Source organism: Balaenoptera borealis (assembly GCF_965194805.1).
Source record: "Balaenoptera borealis genome assembly, chromosome: 13".
NCBI classification, from domain to species: Eukaryota; Metazoa; Chordata; class Mammalia; order Artiodactyla; family Balaenopteridae; genus Balaenoptera; species Balaenoptera borealis.
In genome coordinates this window covers 39,651,909-39,666,574 of record NC_138870.1, presented here as the reverse complement: position 1 = coordinate 39,666,574, position 14,666 = coordinate 39,651,909, and the positions used below count along the sequence as shown (strand labels likewise).

The 14,666-nt window shown below is 37.3% G+C and overlaps 1 protein-coding gene across 7 annotated transcripts in view; it reads left to right on the top strand.

Annotated features, from left to right (window-relative positions):
- The window catches only part of SLC38A4 (solute carrier family 38 member 4), a 70,215-nt gene that overhangs the window by 36,034 nt on the left and 19,515 nt on the right, over nucleotides 1-14,666 (top strand). For all 7 annotated transcript variants that reach the window (XM_082349421.1, XM_082349423.1, XM_082349424.1 and 4 more), the window contains 5 exons: nucleotides 3,640-3,869; nucleotides 8,016-8,106; nucleotides 8,614-8,729; nucleotides 11,559-11,632; nucleotides 12,097-12,189. In XM_082349421.1, coding sequence (XP_082205547.1) covers nucleotides 3,751-3,869; nucleotides 8,016-8,106; nucleotides 8,614-8,729; nucleotides 11,559-11,632; nucleotides 12,097-12,189 — 493 coding nt within the window. In that variant the 5' untranslated portion in view covers nucleotides 3,640-3,750. The remainder of the gene's footprint in view (nucleotides 1-3,639; nucleotides 3,870-8,015; nucleotides 8,107-8,613; nucleotides 8,730-11,558; nucleotides 11,633-12,096; nucleotides 12,190-14,666) is intronic.

Below are 14,666 nucleotides of genomic sequence, written 5' to 3'. Positions count from 1 at the left end.
GAGGCTTCATTAACTAGGCATGACTGATTAACTCACTGGCCATTAGTGAGTCCCCACCCACTCTCCTCTTCCAGGAGGTTGGAAGTGGGGCTGAAAGCTCCAACTCTCTAATCACTTGGTTGGTTCCCCTGGCAACCAGCCCCCCCATCCTTACGGGCTTTACAAAAGTCACTTCATTAACGTAAACTCAGGTGTGGTTGAAAGGGTCTTGTTATGAATAAAAACAACAACAAAAACCCCTTTATCATTCCAGAGCTATTTCAGGAACGGGGGACAAAACCCAAATATTAATTTATTGTATTACATTTGGAGCTCTGTGACAGGAATGAGGATGAAGATCAAATGTATATTTATTATTATATCACAATGTCACACAACTGAAGATCAAATTTGTTATTTTGGACATTGAGGAACTATCCCTGAACACTGAGTAATAAAGAGATGGGAAATAAAGAGAAAATCTTGGCAATAGAGATCAAGTGGTCCAATACATGACTAATACAAGTTTTAGAGGGAGGAAACAGATTTAAAATAGTAGAACATTTTCATGGTCAGAAGAAAGACACGAGTCTTTTCAATGAATGGGCTCTCCACGTGTGATGTAAGACGAATTTTTAAAACTACTCACATCTAGTTACATCCTGGAGAAATTTCAGATTGTGATAAGGATCCTAAAATCCTCCAGAAGAAAAAAAATCAAAGAAATGAGAATCTGACTCATCAGTGGAAGCTAGAAGTCAAGAGACAAATGTCTTCAACGTTATGAAGGAAAATGATTTTGAATCTAGAATTCAAACAATCAAAAAAGTTTGAGGGCAAAGTAAAGACATTTTCCAACATGACACAACTCAGAAATTCTGTTTGCAAACATGGACCTATTGTGTGAAAAAAAGTTATTCAAGGCAGTATTTCAGCACAATGCAAAATGAATTGAAGAAAGGAGATGGCATGGCATTCAAGAAACATTGGCAGCTGAACAAGACCCAGAGGATGGAGGAGGAAGCCATTCAGAAAGTAAAAGAGCATGGATAATTTGCATTTAAAGTTTTAGTAATATAGGATTATATTTCCTTTATTATGTAGTCAAATATACCATAGGTTCTTTGGGCATACTGTTTACACAATAATAATGTTGTAAATGCTGATTATTCATTTTTAGTGTTCAGAAACATCCTTTAGATAAATTATGATTTGTTTTACAGAATAGGATGAAATTATTATGCATCTCAACATTGTAGAAGTATTTCATGAACTGAAATAATTAAGAGGGTGGGGGAAGGAATTAGGAGTATAGAAAGAAGTATGCTAATTTCCTTATCCTTCCTAAGTGTCAGTCTAGAGTTGATAAACCAAGTCAGAGAGGTTTTAGTGAATAGTTTAAATTTAGAATGACTAACTTTAAATGAAGAACTAAAAACAGTAACTGTCGTTAGTGATTGCTACTGGGAAGTGAAACTGATACTGTGTGATGCTGAGAGAAGCCTTTGTACTCAGTTAATACAAGTTTCTCTTTTTTAACTGCATGTGTGTCTTACTTCTGTTCTCTCTAGTGCTTTTAAGATTTCTCTCTTCATCTTTGATGTTATACACTTACACTACCTCATATTAATGAATATATTCATTTTTCTTCCTCTTGCTTGAAGTACTGTGTGTTCTTTTAAATCCTGAGAACTACTACCTTTCTTTAGTTCCCAACAATTCTTTGCCATTATGTCCTTTTTGTCTCTCCCTAGTCTCATAATTTTCTCATATCAGAATAACTATTAGGGTATGTTTAACCTTCTTTTTCTCATTTTTCTTCCCCATGTGTCTTAACTTCTTTATATTTTTCTTTCTTTCTTTGTGATATAATTTGAGTGATTTCCACTGATCTATCTTCCAGTTTCATTACTCTCCCTTCAGCTGAGTTTTTTATATGACTATATATTTTATTTTTAGAATTCTTTTTTTGGCTGTGTCTCAAACTAGCCTGATTTTTTTTTTACCATGTTCTTAATCTGTGGATGTTATTTCTTATTTTGAATCTTTTATTACTTTTTATTATATTAATTTTAAAGCCCATTTTAAGTTACTTTGCAGTTTGTAGTCACTCGGGTATGAATCTTATTATTTCCTGTGCCTGCTGACACTCCTAATGAGTTTCCATGTGTGATTTGTAACTTTTGTGATTTGGGGTGTGAACTCATGTTGAGTGTGAGTTGTCTTTCACAGATGTGCTGCTGCAGCACTGGATTGTGGAGGCCTTCTCATGTGGCTGTTTCATATTTGTCAGGGGATTTGTGGATTCCATGAATTCTGGAGCAATTTTTATGTTAGTTTCTCTGCTCAGGATTTCCTTACCAAATGGGTAGTGCGTGTTCCAGAACCACACATTCCAAGAGTGATAGTGTTTCTACCGATATAATGATTCAACAAGAATTTCAATAGTAAAAATTTCAGAACGTTAACATTAATGGATTCATAGCATCTTTTTTTTTTTAATTAATTAATTTATTTTATTTATTTATTTTTGGCTGCGTTGGGTCTTCCTTGCTGCGTGCGTGCTTTCTCCAGTTGCGATGAGCAGGGGCTACTCTTCGTTGCGGTGCGTGGGCTTCTCATTGCGGTGGCTTCTCTTGTTGCGGGGCACGGGCTCTAGGCGTGGGGGCTTCAGTAGTTGGGGCACGAGGACTCAGTAGTTGTGGCTTTTGGGCTCTAGAGCGCAGGCTCAGTAGTTGTGGCGCACGGGCTTCATTGCTCCGCAGCGTGTGGGAACTTCCCGGACCAGGACTTGAACCCTTGTCCCCTGCGTTGGAAGGCATATTCTTAACCACTGTGCCACCAGGGAAGCCCTCATAGCATCTTTTAACACAGTGCCAGTCCACCCCTTTTCACTTTACAGTTGAGGAAAATGAGGTCAAAAAAAGTTAAATAACTTGTGCTGAAATCCAATGAATTAAAGGCAGAGCAGAGCCTAAAAGCTGGACCCCTTTCTTGTTAAAGTGCATTTCAACTTTATATAGATGGTGACTCAGGCTGATTCAAAGATAAATCTGTACTTGCTTTTGTTACTATTCTTAACTTTGGCTTCATGATCCAAGTGCCTGGAAAGTGGCTCCCTGAGGCTGATCCTACCCTGTGTTGCATGTTATCAAGCATTTTGGTGGTGTTAATTCTTTCATGCCCAATTAACAAATTAAAGCAGTAATTTTCTGTGTTACTGCTGGTAGAGACACTGGTAGATTCTGCCTTGGCAGATCTTCCTTTATCAGCAGTTTACTATGGTCGCCCTTTTAAGTCATGCAATCTGCTTACAAATAGCTAAAGCTTCTTGAAGACTGCTGCCATGTCTTAAGATTTTTTTTTTTCTTCCTACAGTGACTAACAAAGCACCTGCCACATATAGGCATTCTATAAATACCTGCTGATTTGGCAATTTATTAAGAATTTTCCTTTTTCTCTTCCATTTTCTTTTTTTCTTTTTCTTTTTTTTTTTTTTTGTATTGGGTAATGGAAACTTTGGGGACTTGTTTATGTGAAGTTTTCAGGAGTTTACTTCCTTTCCATGATTTTACAGAGAAAATACACAAATAGGTGACTAGTGTTTATTTATCTAATTTAAAATAAATTATAATGGTTTATTTTGTGTTCTGTTTGCAGAACAGAGTGTTCTGAACATAACTCCAAGTAAAAGAGCCTCAAGCTGAAGGTACAGTATCTTGTTTACACTGAAGGAGCTTGTGTGTGGACAAGAAAGCGCTGACAGCTCAAATGGATCCCATGGAACTGAGCAATGTCAACATCGAACCTGATGATGAGAGCATCAGTGGAGAAAGTATTCAAGATAGCTACACCGGGATGGGAAATTTAGAAAAGGCAGCAATGAGCAGGTATGGGGTTAAAATGACCCGGTTCCATGGAAAAATAAGAGACGTTTATGGACATGGAAAACAAGGTTTTTGTTGGGAAAAATTGGATTCAGTACCTATTTGAGAGATAACAATGACTTTGATGTTAACACATTAACTCTCTGGTCCTGAAGTACACATTATTATATTATTATTGTATGTCAATCCTTTGTGTGATTAATTTAGAATTGCAGTTACAGTGTTCTTGTCCCTATTAATAATATAGAATAATTTAAATGATATTAGCCTATCACTTCTGTTACCTTTTGGACTATTCTCTCAGACTCCTCTTCCTCTGACTGCCCGGTAATTGTTGCTACATCTCCAGAGTTCTGCAGGGATTCTTCTCTGGCTAAAAGTGTCCTATGAGCAAGCTTATTCACAGCCATCAGGCTTCACCCACTGAACATATGCCATATCTTCCGTGTGTTCCACTTCTATTTCAACTCACAGATGTGTTTACTACACATCTCTACTGGATGACTCATGTGTCTGAATTGCCTCATTGATAAAGTCAAACTTGTAATGTCTAATATTGAACTACTGCCATTCCCTTCAAAATCTGCCCCTCCTCGAGCAATCCCATCTTAGTGAAAGTCATCACTATCATTCAGGAACTCAATCAAAGGATGTTTGGTGTCAACTTTGACTCATCCTTTCCCCGAAACCACACATCCAATGTTCAACTATATCTGGTTGGTTCTACCTCATTAATATTTCAAATCTACCCACTTGTCTGTACCTATTCTATTGCCATCTTACTATAGGCCCTCATCATCTGTCACCTGTCTACTAGAACAGCCCTGATTTGTCTTCCTGTCTTATATTTTGCTCTCTTCCAACTAGCCCTTCACATCCCTTGCAAAAGTAATCTTTTACAATTGCAAATTGACTTATGTTCCATCCCTGGGTAAACCCTTTCAGTGGTTCCCCATTAGCTATAGGAGAAAGATTAGACTATACATACATTACTTGGCATATAAGGCCTTTCATGATCTGGCCCTCATCTTGCTCTCCTGTCCATCTCTTGCCCTGCTCCCTGTTGATACCCTCTTTTCTAGCTTTGTCGAGCCACTCAGAGCTCCTGTTCCTTCATTAGCTCTGCTCTTTGTGCCTGGGATGACCTTTTTTTTAGTATTACCCACTCACCTTCCCCTTTTTCTCTATTGACTGCACTCATCCTTCAAGACTCAGCTCAATGTTAGTTCTCCTGTGAAGCCTTCCCCCAGTTAGAAGTGACCACCCCCTGCTTTGTGTAACCTCTCCCTGTCCAGATGTTCACGATGCCACTACAACATGTTAATGGTACTGCCTGGTACATTGTAGCTGCACAACTGTTATTTGATAAGTTTATTAATTTCTCACAAAATATTATATAACACAAATTATACATGACTTAAGACATTCGGAAGTGAATATTTGACCAAATCTCAGTCTAAAGTAGAGAATATTATCCTCAAACCAAGACATCTTATTGCATTCACAACATCCAGGAAGGGTGTCGGGAGGAAGCACTGTTCTTCCTCCAAGAAGCCAGCGCAGTAAACGTTAGTGTTGTCAGATGAGAGAGGCTGTGGAGATGTAAACATGATGCTTTCTAGTTAGGTGACTCTTGAGGAAGCACAATGTGGTAGAACCAGGGCTTTGGAATCTGCAGAGGAGTTACCTGACCTTGGAGAAGTTATTTATCTTCTTTGAGCTTCAGTGGAAAATGCAGAATGGCAAACCAACACCTACTTTGCTGAGGATTAAGTGAGTGCCTTTGAGATAGATGATACTCAGTAAACTTTTGTTTTTCCTCCTCCACTTCATCACCCTCAGGAAATTGATCAAATCTGAGGGCTCTTTTGTTTCTGAGAAGGATGCACACAGACGTGAGCTCTATGGAGGTGGCAGAGCTGAAGGGGACATGGTCCTAAGAACAGTCCTACAGAGTCATTCCATTTGGTCCTCTGAAAGCCATCATGGAAAGAGCAAGAATGCTTTTGTTAGCTTCAGATAATGTGTTCCGGAGCACTTACAGTGACCTAGCTTGTAACTCCTGACTCAAGTGGGTCATCATTTTGCAATTGTATGATCACTTGAAAAAGATGGGTTTTGTTTATGTTCGGATAGATCTCTTGAATGTAAATTTAGAGGGAAGTTCAACATAATACATTTATTTGGAATCATTATACTTATGTTTTCAATATATGCTGGGTTTGGTATTAAATCATTGATGACACTGCAGACATTTCTCGTATATTTTATACAGTCTTGGCATGTTTTGTGACTACAACTCATCTCATGCCAAAATAAGAACATGCAAATGCCTCAAAGGAGAAAGTCTATTTACTTTCACATTTAAAAATTTTAAAATTATTCATGGACTAAAGGATTCTAACTTATTGATTAAGGTTAAAATAGAACGTTGGATGTTCCAGAGTTTAAATCTAGATGACACTTTTGTTTTTATAATCATTAGGCCCATTTTGGGCTCCAGTTCATCTTATTGTCTCCGTTTCCAACTATGAACATTATGTACCAGTCTCCACATAGCAAGTATATTAACTACGGACATTAAAATGAAGCACAAAAGGGAGGGGGAGTGCAGAAGTGCAGAGATGGAAGAAGACAGCATCTGAGGGCATTATACTTCCTTCCAGAAATAGGAGAAAAATGACAGGATATGTTCCTAAATTGTACACCATGAGGTTCAAGAAAATCCACTTCTTGAGTTTTAGAAAAGCACACAAAACATTGTGATTTTGTCTGCTCGTTCTATCTACACCTTATATTGTTCTCTATTCTCAAAAAGTAACCTTGTTATCCCTCTTTCTCATAAGATATATTCAGAATTAGCTTCTAATATAAGAGATCATTTGTACAGATCTATAATAATTATTTTCCCCTTTTATATTTCTAAGGCTTATTTTAATAAAATACTCTCCAATCATTTTATTTTACTTTCTCATGCAAGAAATGCCCTAAAATTGTGATCTACCTAATTATAAAGCACTTTTAAGAAGCATACATATTTGAGCATTTCCTGTAACAAAAAGAAAGCCTGTGTGATATCTTGCAGTGTCAAAATGCAATGGTGGCAGCTGAACTCATTAGTCAAGCCTTTCGGAAATGTGACTGGTACTAGATCCATATCCTCAAAACCTCTGGCATAGAGCTCCAGGAGCCGACCAGTACTGTCAGGGGATGTGCAGCTCCCAGCCTGTACCAAGTAGACCGCAGTCATAATGTTCCATGGATTGTGACATCTTAAAGTCCTGTTCTTTAATCCTGAATCTTAAAGTCCTCCCAACTCTTCTACTAATTCATTGGATTTCTTTAATGTTTTTCTTAGTTTCGTTCATTGTCTAACAATCCAAGTACATTTTCAGAGTAATTAAACTACACACACTCACACACAACCAAACACAACACAGAGCTACCATCCAACTCCTTTCCAGCAAGGGATATGTGTATAAAAAGACGGAGCCAAAAAAGAGGAAAATGCCAGCTACAGTGCCCTGCTCAGGGCTGCATGGTGCTGTGGGAGACGCTAGACCTGGGATCTGGTGGGGCTGGACACGCTACCTCACTCTTCTGAGCCATAGTCGCTGCATATTTAGAGCAGAGACATGGAAGTTTCTCTCACAGAGACATTTGAGCATCAAGTGAGATGGGATCACAGTGCCAAGGCACTTAATAAATATTTACTGAATTAATAAGATCCTCTGATCACGGTGTATTAGCAGTTGAGAAAACTCAGTCGCTACTCTGTTCACTTTCTTTGGGAGGGCTCGAAATGGCAACAAAATTAGCTCTAACTATTCTCTCTCTCTCTCTTTTTTTTTTTTTTTTTTTGCATAGTCAATGTGGGAAGAAGAAATGTGGCTTAAAAAAGATCCCAACTAAAAAAATATTTTCTTCCTTCATAACTTTCTCCCTCCCTCCCAAAGTATATTCATAAATGGGGCTCAGTCATTGGTCTGGAAGGAACACTAGTATGCGGAGGAGAAGAGAAAAAAAAGTCTTAAGTGTCTTGTTTTTCCTCTCCTAATTCAGTGACAGATCACCTGAAACATAAATATAATTCAGAGCATTTACTAGATGTTTTTACTGTCTTCTTTTCCTTTGTGTGTGTGTGTTCAGTCAATTTACTAATGAAGATGCTGAAAGTCAGAAATTTCTGACAAATGGATTTTTGGGGAAAAAGAAGCTGGCAGATTATGACGATGAACATGTAAGTGACTTTCTGCTTTCTGGCAGTAAACAGGACTTGAGGATGTCTGATCTACCTGGGTCTCTGTGCAAAAACAATGTGACTGAAATTTTCCAAGCCTTGATCAGCACATTCTCTGTTTATTCAGGCCCTTACTGGAATAAGGGCTTGTTTTTCCTGTTCGCCATATGGCTGCATAAATCATTTATGAAATTTATTTGTTTTTTGGAGAAATCATTCTAACCCAAATGCAATCTGCAATCCTACATGCTTTCCTTTCTTTATATTACTCAACCTGCATTTTTTATTTTTACTGAGACCCCTGCTTAAATCAAGTACTACATTCCACTGAAAAATACACACTTTTATTGAAGTTGAGTCAAGGCTTTTATTCACTGTGATTTTATCTTATTCTTCACTATTGGATGGTAGTCTCCTCCAGTAAAGATAATATAGGATAAGAATAATCCAAAAAAAGGTTCATCCTTTGGCAAATATTTGCTTATCACGCATCCTTTTTTCTTCAAGCATCCTGGAACCACCTCCTTTGGAATGTCTTCATTCAATCTGAGTAATGCTATCATGGGCAGTGGAATCCTGGGCCTGTCCTATGCCATGGCCAACACAGGGATCATCCTTTTTATGTAAGTGAATGGACATATCTACACTTGGTTCAAAGCCCGCGCATACCTGGTGCTCTTTCAATTAATCTGAAGTTTGATCTTTGTGAATAGGAATGATCTGAGAAAATATTAACATATTCTCTTCCTTTGAAATAAAACAGCAACGAAAAGTAATCAGAGCAGTCTAATCATCATACTTGTTCAACCAGCCATCCCTAACCAAATGGCAGAAAGTTTACGTGCTCAATCCCCCAAAGTGCTGGAACCCTAACAGTCCATAGGAACCATTTTACAAAGTAATTCATTATAAAACAATTTGGTGTTTAATAGTTAAAAAGATCTTTCCCGGCAGCAAATCTGACTTTATACACACTCTTAGGAAAAACATCCCTTCCCAAACCAGACCTACAGAGTCCTGCATGCCCTGGTCCCATCTCCTGTGCCCCTATATACAAGATATACTGGGCACAGTGACCTTCTCTCCATCCCACGAAGGTGCCATTCCCTCTCACCACAGGTCCTTTGCACATGATCTGGGAACCTTCTTTCCTTTCCTCTTCAACTAGTTAACTCCTCATAACTCAGCTCAGCCTCACCTCAGTTATGCCTTCCCCCAATCTCCGTGACTGGGACAAACCACCTTATTAGACACTCATCACAGTGTTAATATTTTAGTGCAGTCGTCTGATTCATTTGGTTAATGTCTCTCTCCCTTGCTGGACTATCATCTCCAAAGGGTTGAGCCCATGTCTGTTTTTACTCACTGCATGTCTGTATCCCCAAGACCTAGAAACAGCGCTTGGCGCGGGGATTTTTGCAGAGTGGCCCGAGTTTATACCTAAACCGGTGCACTTTATCCAAACTTGGTCGAATGCTGCCTAGTGATAGCAGCGTCACATAGCCAACCTGGAGGATGGACACCACGTTGTCTGTGACAGACAAGCCACAGACATCTCTGTGCATTACATACAGCCTGGTATTTTCAAAGACACAGTTGGTGGCAGTGAAATGCTCCACAAGAATAAAGTCTAATGTTAGTCAGGCATCAGTATGAATGCAGATCACAACCCCTAACGCAGGGCTGGAGTCTTAAATAACTGTCTAAGAATGCAACATTTATATTATAAATATATGCTATTTGTGTTCTGAATATCACTTATGATTAGGTAATCACACAGCTATTTGAGGGCTAAGGATCGGGCTGAACTATAAATATTTATATTGTGTCAGTGCTTTGATTGAATTGTTAGGTGTCGTATTTTTTAGCTGAATGGGTTTTGATCTCAGCTTTACTTTTCTAAGCCATGTTTGAAATAAAGTAGTTTTTAAAAATTTTCTGACTCTTAATGGCTAGAGGTCTATTCATATGCATAGTTGTACACTTTTATAATGTACACTATCTCTAAGACAAAAGACTGCCTTCTCCTCACTAATTACACATACCATTAGAATTAATTAGGAAATTTTCATAGATCACTGATGAATAGAAGTAAGAAACACTCCCCCCAATCCTAGAGTTCATTTTCATGGCAGGAGAATATTCCACTTTTAAAACTGAAAGCCTCATTTCAGGCCTGTAAACATTTAGCAGATTAATTTGGCCAGAACAATTACATAGCTAGATATCATGAGGTGTGTTTTGTGTATCCAAGTAGCCCAAACTGGATTCAGCAATCTCCCTTAATTCCCAACAAGTGACACAGGATTTCATCGGTGTTACTTTTAGTATTTTCTGCCAAAGCAGAAAATGTATTTAGAATACAGGGTACGCTCATTATTTTTCCAGGGAACAAAATTATATAATCTGAATTACATAATTCTTTAAAAACAGGTCAATTCATAACGTATATGGAAAAATGTATGAATAAGACATTGATTAGGCAGTTCTGGTGAACATGTTTTGTGAAAAAAAAAAAACCCAGTACAATAGAGCTAGAATAGTTATAACATTTGTAACTCGTGATCTAAATCTACATTTGTAACATTGACTTCCCAAGGAATTACCAAAGAATTAGATCAATTGACAGAAGACTGTTTGGTGTGCTCTCATCATATTAAACAAAGGATAAGATTTTTTTTTTTAATTTCAGGTAAAGTTTAGTATTGTGCCTTCATTTATGATATAGATGCTTCTATCTACACTCTTTATTTTTGCTGTCCAATTCTTGTTTTTTGGAGAAGCATTGATCACTGTATACATGAAGAAATCATATATGCCTGTGGACATGTGGAGGGTCCTGAACCAGAAATGATTTTTCTGAGTACAGCAAAGGTTTTCCTGCACCCTAGACTTAACCTTTCTCTGTTTTCTCTATTATACAGGCAATTGCCAGACCCTCTGGTTCACACATCTGATCACTGTCATCTAATATGCAGACTCAGTAGTAACGGAGCTCAGAATTTGCTTTGACTTCTGTATTTCTAGATTTTAGATTAATGTTTAGTCAGGTCATTGAATAGCCCTTCAATTATAAATGTTCATGGGAATATCACGCAAATATGGTGTACATATACCCATATGCTGAGTAAGTATTTGCTAATTTTGCTATACATTTAGCATCTAAGTTATAAACCAGATTCTACTATTGGGTAGAATCTAAGACTAAAAAAGGTGTGTTAGGAACTTCCAGTAGTACATTTTGGCCCATAAAATAAAGCCAATTCCAGTTCTGGGACATTTAAGGGCATTGGTGGAGCTCTGAAAAGAATTTTTCAGCTTCCCCCAAATCCACATACTCTTGGAAAGTTAATGATTGAAAAGACCAGTGTAATAATGTATTGTAACATCTAATATTATTGCATCTTATTTTTTATAGAAACATTATTGTCTCCTCTCTCTTCCCTTCACAGAATCATGCTGCTTGCCGTGGCAATCCTATCTCTCTATTCAGTTCATCTTTTATTAAAGACTGCAAAGGAAGGAGGTATGCTACTCCCTAGACCCAAGACATGCTATTTCGATTCTCATTAAAGGGTATTTCAGTCTTTAGCTCTATACTTATAGGATGGTGTTAGTCAATTTTACATTTCATTTTCTTCTAACCCCAATCACATGGTCTCTGCATGTTTTTAGTTATCTGGGCAAGTGAGACAAGTGAAAGGCAACCTGCTCAGGTTCAAGCCAAATAGAGAAAAAGATTTTTGGGGGATGATAGAAATAACAGTTCTGACTTGCTGCATGGATCCAAGACGAATGAAGGCATCGCTTCTTGTTTGGAGAACATTTACCATATTTTGTAATGGCTTTTGAGATTGCGTATTTGGGGTTTGTAATTTCTATATGGTGTTTATTTACATGCTTGAGGCTCCAGTGTAGAATTACGTAGAAATATTTTAGTCACTAAAACAGTTTTTTTTTAAACAAGTTTCTTTTCATTTTTGATTATAGGATCTTTAATTTATGAAAAACTAGGTGAAAAGGCATTCGGATGGCCTGGGAAAATCGGAGCTTTTATTTCCATTACAATGCAGAACATTGGAGGTAAGAGGATCTAGCTTTCAACAAACCATTTAAACTTTCTAAAAGATGTTCAAGAAATAAGAAAACTCAATGGCAATGAACAGGCCCTTTAAATACAGAAAAATAGCTGTTTTATCATTTTTAAATTTAAAAAGTAGAGTTTCCTAAATAGATTTGCTATCCCTCTTTAATTGAAAATAGCAATATCTAAGAAATGAAATACTATATAAAACCCTACCAAATAAATTCTAGAATTAAAATATAAAATAAAACCTTTCTTGATTTCAAATGGCTTTAATTATTACTTGAAAAAGTTAAAGCATTAGTGCTTATATCTCTCATTGACCGAACAGTTGATGTGTCACAGGTATGACTGAGTTTATTTCATAAAAGGGAAAATTTAGTATCTGAGGCACATAACCAAATTTCGGGGTCCTTGAGACACAGCTTGCACAGAGCCAGCCGATTGTACAGTGTCCCTAGAAACTGTGCTAAGGCAAAAATCTGGCTAGGCATCGGAAGCATTATAAAGCACAGATTTCTTGGTTCTACAGATTCTTTTAATTCCTACTGAATGATCACTTCCAGAGGAGAGCCTAGAAGTACATATTTTTAATAGTGTTCCAGGTGATATGTATGCCCACCAGCTTCACTGGTCCTATCGTGTCTTTGACCCTCAAAAGGCATCTTGACCCATATTTCAGATGTCCTACTGGCTAAGTCTCCTTGCATGACCTGGACTATATCACCACAGAGTGGTACTTATTTCCTCACCTCCTACCCAGTCCCCAAACCTGTTATTCTATCCTTCTGTTCTTTCATCTCAGTGAACAATACCAGCAGCATCCAGTTTCTTAAGCCAGCAATCTGGGTGTCAGCCTAAACTTTTCCCTCTCTCCCTAACCCTGACAATCCAATCAAATACCAGCTTTTATCCATTCTTCCTCTTATTTAGCCTTTGAATCTCTCCTCTCCTTCTAGTCTCACTACCACACTTCAGGTGATTACTATTTCTGCTCAGACTTTTGCAGTAGACATCTACCTGTTATTCCTGTATTTAGTTTCCCCTCTTCCATCTGTAATTCATCTTCCAAATTAACTGTCTCAAATTCAGATCTACTCTTGCTTCTCACATGCATAAACTTCTTCAGCATACCCTCATGATTTTCAAGATAAAATTTAAACTCTTTAGTCTGACATATAAGGGTTTTCATCATCTTTCCTTTGCCTATGTTTCTGATAACTTTCCTACAAACCCCAATCTCTCTCTCTCTCTCTCTCTATCTATCTATCTATCTATCTATCTATCTATCATCTGTTCCCTATGTGTCATGTGTCATACTATAACAAACCATATTTAGTTCTCCTACTTTTACAATCCTCCAGCCCTAACACATACACGTTTTCTGGCTCTCCCTTTCTGTCTGTTCCATGATCCATCGTTCTCTAGGCTATTAGGTACTAGCTCTTCTGGACTCCCTTAGCCTTGTTTGTATATATCCGGTATATCACTGTTTTTTAAAAGACATTTTAAAACCCATGAGTAGAGAATAGACTTTTGGCGCCTGATAACACCTGAATTTGAGTTTGTTTCTGTCACTATCTATGACCTTGGGAAAATCACTTTACACCTCTGAGTCCAATTTTTCCACCTATGCAATTGAGAGTAATAGTTCATCCTCACAGTGTCATAATAATACAGGTTCAGTACATGCACCCTTCCTCTCCAGTTCTTGGATTCAATATCCATGTCACTGGAGCCCTCCTGGATGTTTTTAAATGGCATTTTTATAATTATAAGACAAATACATGCTAATTGTGAAAAACAAAAATATTACATAAATATATAAATTACAAAGAAATGTTTATGTAAATCATCCTTAGAAAAACCCATGCCAGGTTTTCCTCTATGACAAATTTAACAAATACATTGTTACTGTTAAAACAGGATCATTTTCTAATACTGATTTACCGCTTGCTTTTTTTATTTAACAATATGCCTTGAATGTTTTTGCATATTACTCTTTTTAATGGCTTTTGAGCTTTCCATTGTATAAATACACCATGATTGGTTTACTGAATCCCTTGATGAACAGTTTTGGATCATTTCCAGTTTTTTACTATTGCAAACAATGCTGGAATAAATAAACTTGCACAGAGATCTTGCAAGGAGGTCATTCTTTTTGATTAATAAAATCACTGGAATTATCTAGCATTTCTAGAATGCAGCAATTTCTTTAGTAACCTTTATCCAACTATACCTGCTCCTGATAACGGATAGTTGGTAAGCAGATAAATAAAATCCAGTCATATCTTAATGATTTGTATTTATGTCTTTCATATTTTTTGTATAGTAAGACTACAGTCCTGGGTAGAATTTGGCAGTAACACTGGAATTGTTTCATTCATTTTACTGGCATTGGGCCCCAAGTATATAAGTCCCCCATTCCCCACCAAATAAACTGCTTTACATTTGGTTCAAATTCTCAGCCTTATCA